Source organism: Lathamus discolor, chromosome 5, assembly GCF_037157495.1.
Source record: "Lathamus discolor isolate bLatDis1 chromosome 5, bLatDis1.hap1, whole genome shotgun sequence".
Classification (NCBI taxonomy): Eukaryota; Metazoa; Chordata; class Aves; order Psittaciformes; family Psittacidae; genus Lathamus; species Lathamus discolor.
This window is the reverse complement of record NC_088888.1, coordinates 125,403,702-125,427,014: the sequence shown is the minus strand read 5'-3', so window position 1 is coordinate 125,427,014 and position 23,313 is coordinate 125,403,702. Positions and strand designations below refer to the sequence as shown.

The 23,313-nt window shown below is 50.6% G+C and overlaps 1 protein-coding gene across 3 annotated transcripts in view; it reads right to left on the bottom strand.

Moving 5' to 3' along the window:
• The window catches only part of RALGAPA2 (Ral GTPase activating protein catalytic subunit alpha 2), a 115,788-nt gene that overhangs the window by 42,611 nt on the left and 49,864 nt on the right, over positions 1 to 23,313 (bottom strand). For all 3 annotated transcript variants that reach the window (XR_010613416.1, XM_065682595.1, XM_065682597.1), the window contains exons 24-36: positions 18,292 to 18,420; positions 16,904 to 17,032; positions 16,233 to 16,291; positions 15,865 to 15,973; positions 14,715 to 14,825; positions 14,310 to 14,378; positions 14,055 to 14,192; positions 13,417 to 13,600; positions 11,935 to 12,703; positions 11,561 to 11,632; positions 10,492 to 10,615; positions 9,325 to 9,480; positions 1,806 to 1,964 (exon numbers count right to left, since the gene is read on the bottom strand). Coding sequence is in view for 2 of the 3 variants with exons in the window: in XM_065682595.1 (XP_065538667.1) it covers positions 1,806 to 1,964; positions 9,325 to 9,480; positions 10,492 to 10,615; positions 11,561 to 11,632; positions 11,935 to 12,703; positions 13,417 to 13,600; positions 14,055 to 14,192; positions 14,310 to 14,378; positions 14,715 to 14,825; positions 15,865 to 15,973; positions 16,233 to 16,291; positions 16,904 to 17,032; positions 18,292 to 18,420 (2,208 nt within the window). In the remaining variant the exon portion in view is untranslated. The remainder of the gene's footprint in view (positions 1 to 1,805; positions 1,965 to 9,324; positions 9,481 to 10,491; positions 10,616 to 11,560; positions 11,633 to 11,934; positions 12,704 to 13,416; positions 13,601 to 14,054; positions 14,193 to 14,309; positions 14,379 to 14,714; positions 14,826 to 15,864; positions 15,974 to 16,232; positions 16,292 to 16,903; positions 17,033 to 18,291; positions 18,421 to 23,313) is intronic.

Here is a 23,313-nt window from a genome sequence, read left to right as displayed (position 1 = left end):
CGAGGCATCTGTGTCCCAGGGAACCCGCAGCATGTCCCTGGCGGTATGTGCCGCGTGTAGAGTCTGCCTGGCATTCTTTGTCCCCTTTTGCAGGCAGCTTTTCGTCTCATTGTTCAGAATATCCTCATGCATCTGTGACGCGTGGAATGCATTCACACTAACAGACTTACTATTGTCTTCCCCCAGCAGCTTTGTCGGGCAAAGACTGCATCCCGGCTCCTGATAATTATATTGCTTAATTAATCAAGACAAAAAAAATTTGCAAATCATTGCCCGGTTGCCAAGCAGGGAGATAAAAAATGAAAACAATACAAGCTGAGGCAATATAACAAAAGTAACAGCTATCTGATCAGAAATTCTTCTATAATGAAGCTATTAATGCTAAATCGGTTAATGTTAACATTGCTCCAGGTGTCTCTGCTTAGATGCAAACAAAAAGGCTAACATTATGTATATAAAAGGCCAAATGTTGCCATGGATTCTGTAACCTGATAGAGAGGACAGCCTTTTCATTTGATTAGGGAATGCAATTTAAATACCAGGGACCGAAGCCAAACAACAGACATTTCTCTCTGCAAGCCTCTCTCATTCACCCTGGGGTCAGTAGCTGGTGAACAAAAGGTCAGCCACACTTGCCCTGGAAATGTCTGGATTAATTTTATTACATTGTAATGGTTTGTACTTTAAATGTAGGGATAACACTAAATTTCCAGTTAGCTATTCTTCTTTCTGCCCGGTGGGTGTTTTTGACTAATATGGAAGATGACATGGCTTTTCTCCACTGCTCCACAGAAACACCGAGCGCGTTCGTAACGCCAAGTCCTGATGGAACATGAAAAGCTAAAACTACCCAAAAGCACATTGCAGAGCTCAAAATCAAGTGTAGGGAAAACCCCACTATTTCTATATAGAAACCAAGTTTGAAACCTACACTGGCAAACCACTGGCTGTTAATACCTGATAACTCCATAGATATATAATATAATCTCATACATAATGTCAATATATAACAACTCCATCGTTCATAACTCAAAAAATACCAGCTGGTAAACACATACCTGATGTAGGCATTCATCCACAGCTGGTTATTCTCTTGACAAATATTGTCCCTCATATAAAGGAAATGGGATTGATCACACCGATTACTTTCATAAAGCTTATTTTATACACATTTTTGTATCTATAATGTACCAGACAAGCATTAAAGTAGCTTTTTTTCCCCTGTATATGGACAGATGCACCTACACACCCCTGACATTTGGCAAAGAAAAACATTAATTCTTTCCAAAACGTGCCTAAAATGTGGTTGCATTAACAATGATTTGAACAGAAAACACCAAACCTGATGTAAGGATGCCCCGTGTCTGCACCGTCCCACTGAGTCACATCATGAGGTTACACACGGTACCACACGTACAGCACTAACCAAGCTGTATGCAGTGAATTCATAGCAAATAAGGAACTTATGTCTTGATTATTTTGCTGTTATTGCCTCATAGTGGAAATTCACAATGACTTTAAGCACTGTTCTGATTGTACAATAGCTCCTATGGGTTGAGAATGCTGGAATATTTCTTTAAGCGCCAAGCACAACTGTAACATGAACTAGCGGCCGTTTCCACCACTATTCATAATTCCAGGTTTAAGATAAAAGCTTGTTGCTCAGCATACTTTTAAACTGAGATGGAGGGACTGTATTTTGTATTTGCTGGCAAAACAAACCCAAAGCACTGAGCTTTAGTTAAGCAACAACTGGTCCCTTGCATAACACATAGGAGAGATGCGGTAAATCAATCAAAACATACCTCTGGTTTCTTCATTATCTCTATGAAAAACATGTGATTCTTCATGGGGTAAATAACAATTAGAACATCTCCGAAGTCTGTGGGAATAATGCCTCTGCGGTAGTTCCTGGTGTGCTCAGACCAGACGATGTGAACCTCATCATTTCCCAAGTGACGAAGCTGCAACAGCAAATTGGCTCTTTATTAATCAGAGTGATAACAACAGTTTATGAGGGGTCACGGCTTACAAATTGAATTACAATGCTCAATAGCAGAAATATTTCATTACAGAAAAAGTGAAAATATTGGTTTTGCCCAGGTGTTCATGAAAAGATGAGCTAAAGAATTCGTTCCCTTCTGAAGGCATCGCTGGTGATGGCTAATTAAGTAATTACCAAACCAGCCATTAGTGTGAGATGTAAATGTACACCACCTACAATCACTTCACATGGGAATCTGAACTACCAGAACTAACCGTTACCCCACAGAACATCACAGTGCAGCCACAAGAAGGTGGCTGTCACAGAAAGATGCAAAGCCTCAACTCAGGATGTCCAGAAACCCCATCACCAACCACTACTCCTGGTTTATTACATTGCAGAGAGCCCCTTGCTGGCTTTGGGAAGGACTTTTTGTCAGAAAATAGCTGGGCAACGTGAATTAGAGGCGAGTGGCAGACACTGTGGCAGTTACCTTGTTATCTGGAGCCGAGTTACATAAAATAGGGATAACGCTAAATGTGACGTGGGGAACGCATCTGAAAGCCGCGGCTCTGCTTTGTTACTGGAGGGACTGGAGGTGATCTAACAGATGGCAGCGAGTGTTTGGCAGTGGTGTACAAGCCACGCACAATAGTTTCAACTGTAAGCTTTAAAGTTAAAATTTAATCCACACGCAGAATGCCAGCCCAGAGCAGAAAGAGAATTTAAGTCCCACTTAAAGCTTAAAAGCCCCCCCCTCCCCTCCAGACACACACAATTCGGTGCTAGCCCCTGAACAATGTGCACAATAGCCCTGACAAAGCAGCCAAACGGGCCCGGCTCTTCATTGCCTCTGGGCGGGGGGAGGAAAGAGGAAAGGAAAAAAAAGTAGTGATTTTCCCTGGTAAATAAGGAGCAAATCCCCACCCGCCTTGCATCAGCCCTACCCTACCACCGAGCTCCCCGACCCACCGACTGCCTTTCCAAGTAAAGCCTTCTACTGCTATACACCGGGGGAACTGTGCCCTCCCTGCGAGAGAAACACGGCAAAGCTGTGGCACGTTGTGAGAATCGGGTCCAACCACCAGCCTGCCCCACAGCTCATACTCCAGTGGAGTAAAAGACAGCCAAGTTTGCAGAGTGACCCAGATTCCCAGTTTAATTCAATGCACCGGCAGACAAAGAGTTGTATTTTATCCATCGGTGTAAATAGAAGAAATTTTTAGTTCTGCCTAACGAAAATACAAACCATTTGTCTTATAAAAGCACTAAATGCTATTCCTAAAGCTTCTTCCATGTACGACCATCTACCCAAGTTCTCTTCTCTTACTTGCTCAGTAAAACAAAGCAGCACCCACACAACACCGATGCTGACAGTACCACGGTGCAGCCTCGCACACACCAACCTCAGCAGGAATTCGCACATACAACCGGACCCGGACTTCCCTTCTGTGGGCAGACGCAGCCGTGTCACCTGAAAGGCACCCAAAAGCCAGACCTGAAGTTTCCTGTTAAAACCCCAGGGATCTGTGTGGCCACAACAGGTTTTTGTGTGGAGGAGCCGGGAGCCTGGCCAGCCCGTTCTGCCCCAGCCGAAGCCGGGCTGTGGTGTTCCATGGCAGCTGAGCAGGGAGCCAGATGTATTCAGAGCAGGCAGCGCCCGCAGCGTACCAGGCTGTGCCCAATACTACACGGAGCTCTGGCACGGCCTTCACAACACAGAGGAAGCCCACATTTAAGCAACCTCTGCTTTAGAAAGCCCAGCAAATGAACACAGAAACCGAACTCTAAAGGTGATGCAATTACCCAGTTGCATGTGGCAATGCCTGCGCTAACACAGCTCTTCCCCAAAACAACCTGCGAAGGAAAGGCTCTGCACTGCCTCACCTCTGACTGCTTCTGGAGCAGCAAATACCACATACTGCTACAAACCAGTGACCACACTTTGTCCAAACAGCGCTTCAGAGACCCTTTGTACGCCACAAGGAACTGTTCTGCTGATAATCAAACACTTTTCATGCTGAAGAAACCCAAACCACTTTGTAGTTACACCACACGCAGGAGAACAAAATTCAGTGAACAGAAGTCAGATCAACTGATGCTGCTGTGCTTGCGACAGGGAGCGATGCGTGGCTCAAATCTTGCCAACATCGCGTGATAATAAATTCCTGCCTTTGCTACAGTCCTCATGGCAGGCTGCAAGGCATTGCAAAGCTCAAACTACCTGCCACTGTTTCCAAGTCACAGGTCTTTAATCATCACATGTGTAAGCTATAATGCTACAATATAAAACTGGTATTAATAAACATTATTTGCTCTTGAAAGAAAATGCCACTGATAAAAAGCACTATCATAATGTTATCAGTGACAACAGCCCAGCTGCCGTTCTGCTGCCCTGCGCTCACAGCGAGCTGTGGGGCAGAGTCTGTGCCCTGAAGGACCGAAGAGAGCTTTGCCTGGGGGCCCCCCAAGCAGCACACAGGTGGTGTTTGGAGGCAGAGGCCCCGGCCGCGTCCTCCATGAGGGGCAGGGTCAGAGGGGAAGAAAAACCTGTGTTAAAGTCCCACAGCAGCCAGGACACAGGATCCGTGCCAAAGCAAACCCCAAAGCCCGCAGGCACTCAGACGTCCCAGTTCATTGCTGACCTGAGGGGCCTGGGCAGAAGTGCCGGGCAGGCGGCCCCCGAACCCGCAACTGCTCCTCGGGAGCGAGCTGCTCGTGCCCGGGGTCTCGGCCGCCCGTACAGAACAAAACGTGGACGTTCCCAGCCCAGGCACAGCCACGGCCCGGGCGCTCCGACCCTGCAGCGCCGGCGCCTGCGAGCGGGTGCGCTCCGCTGCTGCCGTGCGCGGCCCGGCCGCGGATGAGCTCGGCTCTGCGCCCGCTCAGCGCTAACACGGAGGGGAGAGCGCAGCCGGCGCCGTGCCGGGAGGGCACCGAGCCCCGGGAGCGCACCGGGAGCTCCTCGGAGGGCACCGAGCCCCGGGAGCGCACCGGGAGCTCCTCGGGAGGGCACCGAGCCCCGGGAGCGCCCCGAGAGCTCCTCGGGAGGGCACCGAGCCCCGGGAGCGCACCGGGAGCTCCTCGGGAGGGCACCGAGCCCCGGGAGCGCACCGGGAGCTCCTCGGGAGGGCACCGAGCCCCGGGAGCGCACCGGGAGCGCCCCAAGAGCTCCTCGGAGGTCACCGAGCCCCGGGAGCGCACCGGGAGCTCCTCGGAGGGCACCGAGCCCCGGGAGCTGTCCGGTTGCTCGCCGAGCGCCGCCGGCTGCGCGGAGCGCGGCGGGGCTGCCCCCGCCCGCAGGCCCGGCGCTGCTGGCGCGGCGCTGGTCACGGCACACACCTCATGGCCTGACCTCCTTTCCCCGCTAATTGCATTACACAGCCAGCTGGCTCCAGAGACGAGTCGTCTGTTTGACTGAAGAATTCCTGCTTTGGGGAAGGCACGGCTGCTACTTTTGCTAAGTACCAGTGGGGCTGACATCCCCATTGTCTGCTGACAGCGTACGCATCCGAAAATCTAAGTTTTATTTGTAAATTAACCAAGAAACTTCCTGCCAGAACAGTGCTGCCTGGAGACTGATAATGTGTGCCTTTCATTCCCTTTCACTCTTACTGTATCACTGCCAATTTGTTTTTCTGCTGCTCGCCAGCCCTAGGCTATAAAAGCCTTGTAAGACATAAGTGCAATTATAGTCCTGGAGTCAAATGAATTGGACAAATCCAATAGCACAGCTCTGTCCCCACTTTGCAAACCCCTACAGCAGTTAGATTAGCTGCTAAAAATCGAATCTAGCTCCAGCTAACAAATTTCTGCAGCAAAGGAGCAAGAGTTCAGTATGGGGTTGCAACCAGATTTCTGAATTCAAAAGTTCTGCTATGACAATGGGGAAGATGGATAAAGCACTCACAACTGCTGCAGCTCCGTTTTAAGCCTTTCAGTACAATTCAGGCAGGATGCTGCTACTATGATTGATCTTCACTTTGCCACAAGACAGCCAGGTTAAAAACCAGTTCAGAGCCAATGCTGCAGAGCCCCACAGCAGCAAAGATACCTGCTGAGTTTTCATTATTCCACCAAGAAACATTTTTTTTCAGGGCTCAGACTTATTTGGAGAGGGTTTTTTCTGCCTGTTTTTCCTTCCCCAAGTAAGCAATATAATATGTCAGCATTTACTTCAACTAAAGGAATACAAACTGCAAATCACAACTGCACTACGCAACAAGGGGCTACGCTCATCCTCAGTAGAAGTGCACTTATTCTTGTGAATTCAAACCAGAAGTGAATTGTCCCTCTCGTGTGCAGTAAAAGAGCCATAATAACATATTTCAGTAAAATTACTGCATCTGCTTCATTCCGCATCGCAGAGAATCCGGCCTCTGCCCCAGCTCCCGGGCCAGCAGGTGGTAAACCCTTCTGTTCTGCTCAGCCCCGAGCCCCTGAGCCAGGCGCTGAGTTCCTGCTGCCTGTCTGCAGGCAAAACAAGCACAGGAGAGCCCATAGAAACGGCATCGAGATCTCAGAGATAAGGGGCTCGGGTCCCACACACTACCCATGCACAGCCCTGCCTGATGGAAGCAGGGGAAGGCAAGAAAAGCGTTGTGGCCCCAGTGCATCCTGACTGGCAACATCTGATTTTCTGCTTCAGTAACAGTGTCCTCCGTGCCCACTGTGCTGTGCTCCAGCACAGCAAACACTGACATGGAGCAGAGACCGGGTGACACTGAAATCTGCCTTCCTCTGACACTGCTATGAAAAGGGAGCATTATCGGGAAGAAGAAATAAACATGAAATGATGTTGCTGACCTGGACCCACTGCCCCAACAACCTGAGGCAGGAGCCAAGCCCAGCGCTCACTGTGCAAGGAGAGCTATTAAAGTGCTGGCGATGCCCGGCAGAGTTGCTGTGATCTCTGCTGCGTCTGACCGCGATGTTCACCAGGTACTGCAGGATGCACAAGGGCAGCACGGACAGCGGGGGGAACACATGCATTTTCCTCTTGCTTCAGAGTATGTCACAGCAGGCACGTGCTTCTCCTCAAACACATGCTGGTTGTGCTCTGCGCAGGCAAAGGCTGCCAAAATCAACATGGAACTTCTGCGGCCTGAGGGACTGTGCTGCTAAAGCATCGATGTAGCTGCCTTCCTGTACTGCAGTACGGGGCCTCCACAGCTAAGGTCTGCAACAGAAATTTCTAGAAATGAACACGTTTATTGGGTTATAAGAACCACAGTAGGTTTAATGCTGTCTTTAGGGATGGTTTGGATATACTCATGCTCAAAATGCTGGCTTTGAATGCAGGTGAGTCCATCCCTCAGCATCTTCAAAGAACTAGAGACCTATCAATCGTACAGAAATCGTCTAGTGCGTCTGAAGCACATCCCACCTCCACCGTCAGCTGCAGGTCTGCCAAGCTGGGTAAGAAGCCCGTACTGATTTGCACAGGAACACACACTTGCTTATGCAAGAGCTGCCACAAATCAACCAGAGCTGGTCTGTGCACGAGCACAGAAGATTATTCCTTTCAAAAAGCCCTCTGGAAGTCCTCTGGTCCAGCCCACCACCTCCTCAGGCCCATGAGGTTGCTCAGAGCTTTGTCCTTCTTTACAGGACACGCAGTTTGATCCCTGCAGGCCTCCATCCCTGCAGCAGATTTTAAGTCTCAGAGCAATTACTTTGCTTGTTTTCTGTGGGCAGCAGGTACTGGAGCTGGGCTGGTTTCCCAGCACTTCAAGACTTGGGGACTGGCAGCTACAAACTGCTTTTGCTTTTTGTTTCCAACAAAGAAGAAATTCTCCTAAAGCCAACAGAGGGAAGACAAACAGAATAACCAGACTCTCTCAATGTCTCTGTTAATCTCTAACGTGGGTGGGAATTAGGAGAATCAGTAAAATAGACTGTTTGCAATTAAACCCCATTTTTCCCCTTGTGGTAGCTCTGTCAGACTGCGCTCTCTCCTCTCCCTGGTGACGTATTACTCAACAGCGAGACAGTATTTCCACAAAACCCAGGAGCTAAGATTAGAGTAAATGAACACAATTGGAGTAGGAAGAAGGAGACATAGCAGCAGCTCTCAAACATGAGCGAGTCTGCTGCAAAATAATCTGTCCCCAATATCCGTGTGGAACAGGGTAAAGGGCTTAAATTGGAGCAAAGTAGATGCTACAAGAAATGTTCTCGTGGAGCATAGGAATATGTTGCCTAGGGAAACTGGAAAGCATTCATCACTGGAGTTTTTAACTAGCAGCTGGATAAATACTGGCCAGGAACAATAAAATACAGATGATCCTACCTTAGTGAAGTGACAGAGACCGTACAGCCTCTTCACATGAGCCACAGCCCTACTTCTCCATCCTGAAGTACTCAGACTGCATTTTTCCCATAGCCATGTAAATCCACTAATACGAAGCTAATGAGTTGCACTCATGAAGAGGAACATGCCATTTTGTTGACTTTTGTTTTAAATGCCAGATAGCACAATAAGAAAAGCAAGGATCTGGTTAACTCTTCAATGCTGGGTGAGGCTTCAGCTCCAGTGAGCAGAAATCCCACCTTTTGATTTTGAGGAAAGGCACATGTTATTTCGAAACCAAGTGGACAAATGCAATCACCCAATCACATAGTTATGGATGATTTTCAGAGCACAACAGCATCACATGGTAGACTGGATGGCTGTAGCAGCATTATTAACACACATTAACAACCTATGCAGGACAAGTTGCCAATCCTAATTAAAAAGGCAAAGATTTGGTATGCACCTCAAATCTTCTTTGACTCTGAGCAGCAGTTGGCAAGCACCATAATCTCACATCACTGCTTGTTAGGGAAGACAAATGATTAAGCACTGATACCAACAAAATTTTGGGCTGGGTTCTGGCCATCTTTGAAGCAGAGTCTGCCTGTCAGAATTGTGAATAACTGGATAATAGCTTTACATATCAGCTGGCTGCCTTCGGGACTATGCTTGTCACTTCTCTTTCGCTTCTTTTCTTCCCCGTTCCATGCCGGATGATTCATCAGTAAGGTTTTATTATGCTGCATTTGGTTGTTTTGTTCTACCAAACTACAACAGTTTTGGCAGGCAGACAACATACAAATGAAATTATTGCTAATATTATTGCTAATGGTGGCATTCGAGGCTACCATGGCAATGTTAATTGTGTTTCAGAATCCAGAATTTACATGCCATTTAATCCAGATAATGTAGCTGCAGAGCACCATGTGGCACAGCAAAGATGCCCTGCAAGGACCAGGCAGCACAATCTGCTTCCAGTTTAAACTTTGATTTAAGCACAGGGAAACTGCAGGCACTGTTCTGAAATACCCAGGAAGTGATTTACCTTCTTGGTGAGGGAATCATCTGAATCTGAAGGCATCCTCGTGGACACATGGAAAATGATCTCCACGGTGGAGGTAGCGTAGTAGGGTGCTGTCTGTCCTGTGCTGCCGTTGCGCTGCAGGCCGCCCATGAACCCCCCGTGCGTGGAGAGATCAACCTGGTCCATGGAAAGGCAGAATGAGAAGGGATGTGAAGAGACCGATCAATCATCAGTACTTCTTTATATAGCAAGCCCTGGTGAATTTATCCCTTTATGATTCTGCAGCCACCCCAGAGAAAGAGAAGCCTTCCCTATGGGTTTGTGATCTTTGCATTAGTTAGAGCTGCCTGTTGCCCGTTCCTGTATCTGACCTTTCCTAACAGCAACCACCTCTTAACTAGGCCCCAGTCATTATCTCTGTGGCTCTTCGCCTCCCTTCCAGCAAACACAGCCAGGAAGCGGCAGCATCGTCATGAGCAGCTGCTCTAAGGGCTGCGCAGGCTTAGCAAGCCCACTCCAAGCACACAGCCTGGGAGGTAACTGAAGTGCAGAGCAAATACAAACCACCAGGAAAGCTGCAGAACGAAGTGGACATTGGTACGGGAAGAAAAACCTGGGAAGAAACTACTCTAGAAGATCAGTTAGAAGAAATGTGCCTCTGAAGACAAGCCTGTGTCCAAAAGCTTGTTTGTTTTCCCAGCTGCCTCACTGAGGATGCCACCTTCCCCTGCAGGCCTTGTGTCACTGAAATCCTTAAGCATGAACACAGTTACTCTGTATATCCAAACCCCAGAAGCGTTCACAGCAGTCAGATCCCCGATGCACCATTTCAACAGTGCAAACTGAACACGACTGTGCCTGCTCTTTGTAAAGCTCTCCTGTGACCGGGTACGTGGCCTGACCACGTGAGGAGTTAACAGGAGGTAAAATGAAGGTAAAGTCATGCTCCAGCTCTCCAAGATGCAGAAAGCAGAAGTGCTCCCTGCAGCACCATGGGTCCCTCAGAGACAGGGAGGATGCATGTGTGCAGGAGCAGCATGGGGATTTACAGCACTCTGCTGAGTACTGCTAAATATCAGTGTGCATTAAAATTTACCTTCCCCCCCCCCAAAGAATTACAAACCACTCAGTGATCTAAGCCCTTGGTTTCCAGTATGTAAGCTTGCCTAAATTCATGACTATTATTACCTCCCAGCCCAGTCCAGCAACAAAATCTTCATAGGCCTGGCTTCCCCTTGCGTTGGACAGGATGGAGCACTTGTCCTCCTGCCCCTCTGCAATGTAGAACACTGCAATCTTGTGGGTCTCCCGGCTGCGATGGGATACAAGAAACAAAACTTACACAAGCTACAGCTCAGAGTTAGTTTTTAGACCACCTGCACTCGAAAGCAGTGAGCAGGTGACCCCCGTTAGCTCTGCACGTCCCTTCCTTCCACGCACACAAGTACATCCCTCAGTTCCAGCTGCAGAAGTAGGTTTCCCCTAGTGTTTCCCCCGTGACCACAGTGCAGGCACCGCAGCCGAGAGCAGAGCCGAGAGCAGCAGCAGCAGAAGTGGTGACCAGGTTCCAATTAGAGGGTTAATCACATACATCTGGGCAGCCCTGCAAGGAGGTGCTGGCCCAGGTGTTAATGGGAGCTTAATGTGACCTACAGGATTTTAATTACAGGCTGATGATGTACGAGAAAGAAAAACCATTATTGACTTCCAGAGCCCAGGCTGAGCTGTACAGGGCCAACAGGGACTGCTCTGAAAACAGCCTGGGTGGGTTTGGTATGGAAATCGTTGGGATAGCAGAAAACCAGGCCTCTTCAATGCTCCTGTTTCCCAAGGGCTGCATGTCATGTAATGAAGGATCAAACACAACACGCAGCACTCTGTTCTGCCACTGCCTGGCTGCAGAGCACTCGTATGGACATCACCCCTGCTCGCCCTGCAGCAGACAGTCCTTTGTGTGAGCTGAGCCAAGGCCACAAAAGACCTGGAGACAATTCCTCCCCTCTCAGCTAAAGAGAACAGGAAACAGGTTGCTGTGCCTTGGGATCTGCTACTGGCTGGGAATGCTGTGTATCTAGTGCCAGTGAAGAGAGCTTGTCCATCCCCGCTCCAGAACCCTCCCGAAGCAATCCATCCCTTTTCCATGCAGATACCCATGCTAGCACATGCAGTTTTACTGAAGCCTGGGTTTGGTGACTTCCCACTGCTCCCTGGGAAATGCTCCCCTTGCCAACGCTGTGGGCAGTAACCATTGGCCTACCACTGACGGGAATCCAGGTTCTTCAGTTCTCGCAGCAGCTTCGAATTCTTCTTCAGAAGATGAAAGCTCTTCCTATGAATACATAAAAGAGGAGCTGAAGGAAAAGGCCGCACAGCACAGACACGGCATTTCCTCATTCAAATACCAAGAGAAGGGAATCAAATCAGCACGATGCAAGTGGGGGTTTATCATTATTCTTACTATAAGCAATCTACAAATACTTATTCAAAAGAATCACCGAAACAGGTACACGTAGAAGTTCAAAATCTTGCTCTGACCACCACCCAGATATATAATTCTCAATTGAAGTGTGCACGTTTGGGGGTAGAAGTGAGAAGGGGACCATCAACATGCTCTGAATCCTCCCTTCCTACCTTCTGTCCCAGGAGTTCATTCCCAAGTCGTTTAGCAAGAGCCGACAGAAATAGAAGGAAGCCTGCGGTTCAACAGGACGCGGCTCTTCTTGGTGGGCCACCCTCATGCTGAGCTCCGAGCTGCATTTGAGGATGTACTGCTCTTCCTGGGCACTCTGCCTCGTCAGGGCCTCCGTGAGCGCGCGCTCCTGCTCGCAGCTCATGCCGAAGGGTGGCGGCGCCGGCTCGTTCAGCTTCCGCTGGGGATGCAGGAGGCACTCGGGACTGGTGGTACCAATCCTCTCCAGCAGCTGGTCCAGAGCATCTTCTCCCTCTTCCACCTGAGACAGGTCTTTCTGGGAAATGAGGTGGTGCTGGGGGTTGCTGGAGACGACCAGCGCGCTCGCTGGGCTCTGCTGCGGGAGGCAGCCCTCCAGAGGCCCGTACAGTATCCTGCCATCCCAAGAGTACTTCCCTGAGATATCTCTGACAATTACCCTGACGTCCGAGGGGGCTGCTGGTGGCTCAGTGTCCGTCTTCTCCGTGGGGATTTGGAGGTAAGATATAAGAGTACTGTCGTTGAACACGAAGAGCTGCAGGTTGGGGCTCCGGAAGACTTCCGAGGACAGCTCGGAGGACTCCACGTAGGAGTTGTCGTGGTTCTCGCTGAGGAGGCTGTGCAGGATGGCAGGGCCTCCGCTGAGCGGGTAGTGGCTCAGGTGATTCACCAGGTGAGTCATGACCATCCGCGCCGTCAGAGGGATCAGCTCTAAATTCCTCCTCCTTTTCTCTAAAACAATGAAACACCACAGATGGATGGGAGCAGCAGGAGCAATTCAAACACAGCACCGGCACGTTTCTGTTCCTATTGGAGAACCTTGCCTTAGTTCTTAGAGAATCAGAGAATCACACAACGGTTTGGCTTGGAAGGGGCCTTAAAGCTCCTCCAGCTCCAACCCCTGCCACGGGCAGGGACCCCTTCCACTGGAGCAGCTTGCTCCAAGCCCCTGTGTCCAACCTGGCCTTGAGCACTGCCAGGGATGGGGCAGCCACAGCTTCTCTGGGCACCCTGTGCCAGCGCCTCAGCACCCTCACAGGGAAGAACTTCTGCCTCAGAGCTCAGCTCAGTCTCCCCTCGGGCAGGTTCAAGCCATTCCCCTTGGCCTGTCCCTACAGGCCCTTGTCCCAAGCCCCTCTCCAGGTTCCCTGCAGCCCCTTCAGGCACTGGAGCTGCTCTCAGGTCTCCCCTTCAGGAGCCTTCTCTTGTCCAGGCTGCCCCAGCCCAGCTCTCCCAGCCTGGCTCCAGAGCAGAGCTGCTCCAGCCCTCGCAGCAGCTCCGTGGCATTAAAATGATACTGGTTTCAACATTTCTGTTAAAAGTAGAAGTACATGCACGAGCCCAAAGGAAACAGCACGTTTTGCAGGAAGAGCTGTCCCCTGGGAAGCTCCATTCCCCAGCTGCTGAGGGCTGATGCGCCAGTCCCCACCACACTGAGCTCTTACCCTCGGCAACAGTGAGCAGGTTGCCCAGGTCTGTGGAGGAGTGGCACTGGGCTGGCTCCGAGCTCCTCACGTTGCCCAGCGGCAGGAACGGGTCGTAGTCGCTGGAGGAGAGGTCTGCCAGGCTGAGCACGTAGTGGCTCTGCTGGGTGTAGGTGCTGGAGCCATTCACACAGCAGTGCAGAACCTGCAGCACACAGGCACGGGCTAAGGAGCAATGAGGGGGACACTGCAGCACCCCCTTGCACACGTTCACTGTCGCTTTACATGGTGAAAGCCAGGACACGCTACAAGGGACACTCATGTCTTAATACTGTTTTTAGAAGAACACTCTTCATCAGCACCGATTCTGTACTGAACTGCTCTCTGCAGGACTCACTTTGTGTTTTAACAGCCCAGGTCAAGTCGCTGAAATACTTCTGCAAAGATTATTTTCCCTGGCTCCCTGTTTTAAGCATTTTGCCCTTCTCTCCTCACCATGCTCGGTCTGTTCTACCTCTGATCTCACCACCAGAGCGCTTTGCATTGTGCACTTCTCACTTGGACAACTCCCGCTCACTGTGAGAACTCAGGACTTTGTTAAAAATGCTTCTGTGCCCAGCAGGATCCGTAGGAGAATCCCGCTCATGCCTCAGACTCACTCTGTAAATGTAGTCCAGTAAAGGAGCTTTGGACGCATGTTGATCTTCAAGAGCACCAGCAGACACTGGCTCCAGCAGCATTTTCATGGGCAGTGCCATACACCAATCCAACAGGCAGAGCAGCAACGAAACTATGAACTGAATAAAACCATGCAACACAGAATTTAGGTATATTCTATTAAATTCACCCAAACTTAAAGCAACTTCAGTCAATAGCCATCTCCAATAGCACACAGAAGGGACAGAGCAACGTACCTTTTTATCTGCTTCCACTGAGGAGTATTCAGCACTCGGCAAGAGAAAGGCAATAGTGGCCACGAGGATCTACATTGGAACAGAATTTCATAAAGACATCTCACTTCTTTCAGTATAAAGACAGAGCATGAACTTCATTGGAACAGGGCATGAGAGAGGTTAAATGCTCTCAGGAGCATCTCCCTGCCCTTGTAAATCAATGTCCAAGGGAGACTGCAAAGTTTTCCTGGGCCTTTTGGAAATAAATCACTACAGATAAGAGAAGCACATTGGTCCTAGGACCAAGAACTGCAGAAAGACAAAGTTAACATAAGCCACGGTCAGAGCAGCTCAAGCAAGGAACGAGGGAATAAAGACAACTTTGCCCACGATGTCCACACAAACACTTGAAAGAACCTGCCTCACCTCAGTGATCTTCCTGGACAGGGAGGGTTCGTACTTCTGAAGCTTTTGCCAATAAGAAACCAGCAGCTGAAGAACATCACAGGCTACCTGAGCTACCAGTTTATTAGAGAACTGGAAGAGAAGAGATTAGAATATAAATGTCCACATAAAATATCCAGGTATATTTCCTTCAGTTTTTCCTGTATTTTAAATTATTGTGCATCCATACAAACCATAAAAAATGGTGATGTTGCAACAGCGCATTGTCCACACCAGGATAAGCCAGGTGTGACCTTATCTGTGTGGTCCTAACTTGGCCTGTGGTGGGAAGGGTCTTAAGGTACAGAATCACAGGCTGGTTCTGCAAGTGTCTTGCACTGTTCTATAGGACACAAGAGGGACATGGAGCTGTTGGAGCAAGGCCAGAGGAGGCCATGGAGCTGCTGCGAGGGCTGGAGCAGCTCTGCTCTGGAGCCAGGCTGAGAGAGCTGGGCTGGGGCAGCCTGGAGAAGAGAAGGCTCCTGAAGGGGAGACCTGAGAGCAGCTCCAGTGCCTAAAGGGGCTGCAGGGAACCTGGAGAGGGGCTTGGGACAAGGGCCTGTAGGGACAGGCCAAGGGGAATGGCTTGAACCTGCCCGAGGGGAGACTGAGCTGAGCTCTGAGGCAGAAGCTCTTCCCTGTGAGGGTGCTGAGGCGCTGGCACAGGGTGCCCAGAGAAGCTGTGGCTGCCCCATCCCTGGCAGTGCTCAAGGCCAGGTTGGACACAGGGGCTTGGAGCAAGCTGCTCCAGTGGAAGGGGTCCCTGCCCATGGCAGGGGTTGGAGCTGGAGGAGCTTTGAGGTCCCTTCACCCCAAACCAGGCTGGGGTTCTATGACACTGCCAAGGGCCCCACTGAAGAACCATGCACAGACTCAGATCCATGCTCCCTGAAGATAAGGAGCTGCTAATGAGAGGCAAAGGTTCACAACTGGGAGATACCTTCCTGAGGGCAGTTAATGCCATCTCACTACAGCAAACCCAGGCTGTGGTTTGCTCAGCAGCATCCTGTTGGGGCTTTAAGCAATGGAACAACAAACCAGCAGACTGGGTTCCACGCAACCAGCAACTGCTCATCAAGTGACACTACGCTTTTACAGGATGCTATGATGACTAGAGCTGTCACAGCAGTACCTTCAGGGTCACACCTATGACATTGATTGCTTCCTTCACTTGGGGGTGGTTTGTGCACTGCGTCAGCTCTTCACATATCCACACTCCGAGGCCACAGATGGCTATGCACCTTTGGGAAAGGAAAAGTGCTTCCATCAGAGGCTTCAGAAGAATGACAGACATGACGAAGACAGGATCTCTGCTTTCCCTCTCACACCACAGCTCAACACCTTCACGGCACAGAATGAACCTCACCTTCTAGGGCTAAAGAACCAATCTAAGCAGGATCAGACCACACGGCAGTAGAATCAGCTCAGCTGCACAAGCCCCAGAAACAAGTAGTGAGAAAGACTTCCCCATTTGCCCATTTGTTTAACTCAGTATTTTACCTTGCAGCTTCACTTGGCTCCTCTGTAGCGTTCTTCAATAAAATATTTATGAGGTAACACTAAAATAACAAAAGAAATGTGAATAAGCATCTTTTTAATATATGTACTTTAAATAAAGTTGTTTCATTTTGCCATAGCAGCCCTTTGGTGGGTCTCTGGGGTGGGCACGTGGCACTTTTGACAGAGCTTTCCATCCCTCAAGGCAATTCATGTCTCCAGGTGTCCACTGAAATCAATGCTCAAGGAAAAACCATTCACCTGAGGTGATGGTTCTAGGAATGGAATTTTCTTAACATCTAATGTAATACCAAAACCACCTCCCCTTCTGCACTCCCCACATCTCTTACAGGACTAAGGTACACAGATACCATGAATGGACACTTTAAATACCACCACCACCACCATTTAATGAATTGACCTGACAGCATCTGCCTGACAAACGTCCCATTTGATTGGAACCAGTTCGCTCTCCTTGAAAATCAAACGCAATTGCAGCATCTCAGCGTTGGCAATGTCACGGCTCCTGCCACGCACAGCAGCGCTATCGAGCAAGTACAACGTAATGTGTGCGGCTGCGGGGGTCTGAGCACAACCACCAGCAGGCACGGAGTGATGGAGCGGTGAGAGCGCATGAGGTCAGTGCAGGGCCCCCCGGTGGGTCCGGACTTTACCTTCACGTCCGCAGTTCCTGCGATGATCTCGCCGGCTTCGGCAACGGGCCGCAGCAGTGGGATCTCTTGGTAGATGTTTGGGAAGCAAACAAGAGAACCAAGGATGGTGTGAGCCTCCGAGCGGGGAGCCTGCGCAGGGGAGCGAACACAGGTAGCCACTGAACACATCCAGACGTTAGGAAAAGGACAGCAGCTCTGAGGCCGTGTGTGCCACCGTGAACACCAAGCGCGCTGCACTCCCTTCAGCAGTGTCCTGAGGAACACGTCCCCGTGGCTTCTCCTTTACAACTACAGCAAGGGCTGCATTAAAGCCGTGACTAACAAGCACTTACCTGCCCGTGTCAGCTGCTGCGCTGCTCTGCTCTTTCTTTGAGCCTGAGCGTTGCCTCCAGCAGGGACCTGGCCCCACTTCTAAACACATTCTACATTTTTAATACCTCCTCTGTCATCACACAACCCAACCACCAGCGATTTGGCATCAACAAAACCCCCAGAACAACCTAAAGAAAAGCTGAGTGAGTTTCAAGCATTAATCCAGCACTACTATTACCTGATCGTGGGACACAAGGGACAGCACAATGCACTCAACCTGACTGTGTATGTGATAGAAGTGCATAGAGAGATTCCTACTTCAATAACACCATCAAAAGCAACATGGCATGAGCCATAAATGCATTAACTGCTGCTATATCATTCTGTGTCCTGTTGAGAACGCAATGCATGCTAAGCTTCACGCTTGTAGGAGAAATGGAAGGTAGTGGTGGTTTGGGCTTTTCCCCCATGCTAGCACTCTGGGCTCTGGATCACTGATCAGGCTGATCAGGGGGTTTGCCGGGATGTCTGTTCGATGCCAGGATGATGGAGAAGGCACAGCCGGGCTCACTCTTCAGTTCTGCTGGGACAGGAGGGGGCCATGTCCCTGTGCAGCCGCATCAAGGTCAAGAGCAGCAGCAAAAGCACTTGTCCGGAAGGGACAGGCAGGTCCCCCCGGGCGGGTGTTTCATAGACAAAGCTTCCCTGCTCTGCAGCACCGCCGGACCTTCCCCCTCACTGTGGCATCCCACCTCTGATTTGCTGTTCTACTTCCCCTTCACTACTCACACCGTTTAGAGTCACGTTCCTGTCAGTGCTCACGTTTAGCGTGGATCCTGCGTTGCCGGGTGAGTCCGTGCGTGCTCCCTGTGAGTAGCTAATGAGGCCCCGAAGTGCAAGCCCTGCCTTCAGCACAGAGCCGTGCTGCAGCCCAGCGGGACCGCTCCTCACACCGTGCCTCTGATGAAACACCTCTGCCCCAGGACCCCACGCTCAGCTGCCCCAGCACCGCTCCACGCGGCACGGATGAGTCCATACACACCAGCTCCATCAGCACGCACCGGGCGGCCCCTCACCTCCAGCGTGTCCGCACTCAGCACCCGCGCTGCCGCCGTGATGAAGTCCCCGATGAGCATGGTAAAGCCAGGCAAGCCCAGGAAGAAAAACCACGGCGGGCAGTGCCTGATGACCGTGTTCAGGATATCCTGGAAGAGAAGGGGCCTGCTTCAGAACAAGGAAAACACAACAACGAAGGCCAGAAACCAAAAGGGAGAGGTGCAGCTGCGCCCCAAATCCTGTGTCCAGTTCTGGGCCCCTCACTCCGAGAGAGACATGGAGGTGCTGGAGCAGGGCCAGAGAAGGGAATGGAGCTGGAGCAGGGCCTGGAGCCCAAGTGTGATGGGGAATGGCTGAGGGACCTGGGGAGTTCAGATGGAGAAGAGAAGGCTCAGGGGGACCTGATGGCTCCCTACAAGTGCCTGCCAGGAGGATGGAGCCAGGAGGGGCTGGGCTCTGCTCCCAAGGAACAAGGGATGGGACAAGAGGAACCGGCCTCAAGCTGCCCCAGGGCAGGTTTAGATGGAGCTGAGGAACAATTCCTGCCCCAGAGGGTGCTCAGGCATTGGAACAGGCTGCCCAGGGCAGGGCTGCAGGCACCGGCCCTGCAAGGGTTCACAGCCCGTGGAGACGAGGCCTCAGTGCCATGGGGCAGGGGTGGCCTTGGCAGTGCTGGGAGCGGTTGGACCGGATGGGCTTGAAGGGCTTTTCCAGCCTGGTGGATTCAGTGATTCAGTTTGCAATTCACCAGTTCCACACGGATCATGGTGACAGACAATTCAGAGCCCCACAGGTCTATGTAGAAACTGACCATCAGGTACCAGCCACTGCTTCCTGCTGACGTGCTTTGCGAGAAAAGTGCATTTTGTATTTTTATAATAGTTGTAATCTTAAATTCCTGTTGGAAAAACCCCAAACAAACCCTCGTGTCTCTCTGTGTCTAAGCATAACTGTTCTCCTGTTAAATAGGACTTGAACCCAAAGGCGCTAGTCCATTTCAGACGAAGCATTACATCATTCCCAGTGAGTTATTCCCTAAGATCCCATTACCCAAACCTCTGTAGCCATGAACGCCCCAGGTGCCACAATGGGCTGTGGCTTTGCCCAGAGCAGCCCAGGCAGGAACCAAGAGCAGGCGGCAACCACTGCCAGGCTGCTCCAGCACCCCGGGATCCTCCTGCTCCTCTGAACTGGCTGGGAGATACATGGATGTGAAAGGCACCGAGTGGTGGCACCCGGCACGGTGACACAGAAACCCTCAGCGAGCAGCTTACCCCACGTCACTCTTCTGAACAACGAAGACAGCAAAGCCAGGCCAGCCCTGGGGAGCGGGGCTGCTGCTGAGCTCCTGGAGCAGCAAAGGGGCTCTCCTGGGCTTTACAGGCAGCACCGCATGTGGGAGCAGGCCACCCACCACAGCTCTGCTCCCTGTGCCACAGAACACATTCCAGAGCCGCCTTCCAACTTTAATCCTTCCACACCTCCATTCTCCACAGTCTCTCCCCATCAAAGTTCCTCTATTTAAGATTTCTTTCCTACAGGGTTTCAGGAGGTTTAAACTGGGGCGCAAGATCTCTATAATCCCTACACGGAACACTGCATTTGCTGAAGAACTGGAAAAAGCAATTTCTACATTCTGTAGACAATAAGTTTTTGTCTCAATACAATGTCAAAGAAACCCTGCAAAGGAAAACCATTGCCAGTGTCCACCTTTTCTGGTGTTATGATGTGCTAAGGAAGGCTTGAACTTCAGTCCCAGAACATGCCCGTACATCAGAACCTAAAGAAGCCAAGCTCCCTTTGCTCCCCGTGAAGAGGAGCTTTCACACCAGCAGTTACTTTCTGAAGTCCCTGCTGAGCACCTGCGCAGAGCCTGGTCAGTGCCCCGCTGTGCATCCACAGCAGTGACACCCCATGAAATAACTGGTGCGTATTTTCAGTAACACTGGTTTTTCACATAGTAGCAGATAATGCTTTCACTTTCCTGAATAAGCTAAATGCCACTCGAGTTAATGTTTAAACTGCTTTTAATCACTTCCTTTGATACATTTTAAAGTCAATATCAGTCAAGGCAAACATGCAAAGAGGGAGCAGATGGATGCAGCCGCTCGTAAAGCGGGTGATAAACCCGCCCCGGGCAGAACAAAGGACCCACCTTTCTAATGCAGGCTCTGACTGATGCCCCGGCTCCCCGCAGCACCTGTAGCCAGGTAGGGGATGTGTGTGGGCTCTGCGAGGCTGCGCACCGCCAGCAGCAGATGGGAGCACGCTGCTGTTGACACAGGCCACCGCGAAAGGGCCTGGGCTAACCTGGCCTGGGAGGCAACAGAGCCTCGGAGGTACAAACAACGGCCTTCGCCCCTGTCCTCGCTCAGCCCCATCTGTTCACCACCCCCGGAACGGCCACCGGCTTCGTGGGCTCCCAACAGTGGTCACTGCACAGGAGACAGGATGAAAGCGCAGCAGCAACACTGCTGCTTTCCTACACTCACACCTGCGGGTGCCCAGCGAACACAGCTTTAACGAACGCTGTGACAACGCATGCCAACAAGCTGTGAGAATGAGGCCGCGCAGATACACTTGCTGTTTGTGAGCTGTGCTGCCACTAAAGAAGTACATTGGTTTTCATCGGGAGAAACTTCCGGAAATTCCTTTGGAAAAGCTAAGGGAACAACCCTCACTTCCTCTGTTTTGTCCTGTAGCTTCAAAGTGATGGATCCCCAGCACAGGCTGTGCACTGTGAGCTACACCACACACGACTGTTGGAAGCTGACACCGTACAAGTGTGTAACACCCCAGCCAAAACTGCATCCAGCCTGGCTCCCCGCGGATCCCACTGCCATCCCCAGCGTTCCTGTGCAGATCCATGCTAGCCCGAGTGACTTCACTTGAACTAACACAAGGCAGAGTGTGGCTGAGGTAACACTGCTGTCCTGCTTGGGCTCAGACCCAGCAGCAGGGCCAGGGCAGAAGCTGCCCCGGGGATGGTGCTTTCAGGTAAAGCTGTGCCGGTTCCTCCCTCTCCCCACCAGGCACCACGCTTCCTGCTCACAGCCGAGTGAGGCTTCACGCAGCAGTTCAGGAGCACTATGAGCTCTTCAAGGAGAGCCGGGCCCATGAGAAAGAGTCCACGGCAGAACATATGTCCTATCAGTGAGAGCACAAAAATCAGGTAATTCAAACAGAGGCCGTTGTTTCCTCCCCTCCGAAGCGCTGCCCGGTACATGCAGACCCTGCTCAGCAGCTCGCAGCCTGGTAAATGAATCACTTTAATTGAATGCTATGTACACAGTAACTGGGAAAACACAAGCAATAAGAAAAGCATATGGTGATGGCAATAGAAATTGGTTTACTCATTCTGCGCCGTGTTGTTTCTTTACTTCTTTCATAATTGACCTTTAGAACGATAAACGTGTAAAATAATTTTGGTTTATTATGGCTCGAACCTTTCAGCAATTACACAAAATGAAAATTTAAAAGGAAGTGTTCATTCTGGAAGCATTTCCATTGTTTACATAATTGCACAGCTATAATTTAGCGTTCACGTTGTTGAAGACAAGTGAAAAAAAGGACCATTATGGACTATTTCAATTCAAAATGATGCTCTGCAGTGTTAAAAACGGGGAGGAGGCGAGAGAAGGGGCAATCACACGCATGTCCTTCTCAAACGCATTAACCCTGTAAGCGGCACGGTATTTCGGCATAGGTTAAGCTGGAAATCCAAATAATATGGATGCAAACGTCCACTGAGTAAGTGAAAAACCAAGGGATGGGGGTCACTGAGAGGTCGGTTACAAAACCAGCCCTCCCGCAGAGCCGCCAGGCTCCTGCACGCTCCAGGTGTAACCGAAGAGCCACCACCTGCCCCGCGCACTCCGCTCCTCACCCAGCCTCAGGAGCCGCGGAAACCCACAGCACGGCAAAGATCGGAACCCGAGGCTGCAGCATGGAGCCCTTCGTCCTCCGTGCCCACTGTAGAGGAGCACGCGCTTCCATCCATCATCGTTCCGGGTCTGCCTCCCTACCATCACCCTTTAGGTAAGAGTTACCTTGTCAAAAAGCAAGTTGCATTAACAAGGGATGAAGTATCCTGACACCCTCGGGATTAGCCTGTCAGGAAAATCCATTTCAACCTGCCATTCAACCTCCAAAGAAGTTGCGTTTGCTGAAGTGTCTTGTGACTGGAATGCAACAGGGAGAGATATTACAAACCAGAAGAACAACGCGTTTGTAAAACATGGGTAAGGTTACTCACAAGTGCTAACGATGACAGATTACTGTGTAAATCACCTGCTGGTAACTGCTCCTTCCCCTCTAAACTACATCAGAAAGCTCCCTCTTCTACAGCTGCATTAATAAGAGAGCAGCCAAAGCCCTGCGCTGACAGAGCTGCTCAGATGCCCTCACCAGAGATCACGCAAACACAGGAAAGGAGTTTTTAAACAGCTTTTAAAGCTTCTCCTCCCTTAAAGTACATTTGATACATCCACAGCCTCAGAGCGTTAGGGACATGCTTCGGACCGAAGAACCGTTTTCAGTTCACACACACTGAGAGGGAAGAATCCAAATACCCATTTGCTATGGAAGCTATGGTACCAACACCGCAGTCACTAGTCCATGGCACTGCTTCAGGAGTCGAGCTGACTTTGTGCCACCACAGGGACTTCTCCCATTTGGGAGAAGTGACAGGACACTTCCAAGCCCTGGATCACAGGGAGCCAAGGAGGCACTTCTACCTACCTGCTGCGCCAGCTTTCAGGATGGAGGACCACATGCAGAGGAGTAGGGGCTGTTTTGCACATCCTAAAACATGGGAAAGGTGGCTAGTGCAGGTCCCAGTGAGTGGCTGCAGGGGCTAAGTCTAGAAGTTGTCCACAGCCCCTTGTGTTGAATAAGAACCTCAAAGAAGCATACAGCAGCTCACAAGTGGGTTTTGTTGAACTCCGGATCAATGTCAGTACAGACAGGTACATAACATGGTAGGTAACAGGTAGATAACAAGGTAGGTAACAGGCAGATAACATGGCTTCTCTCATAGCAAT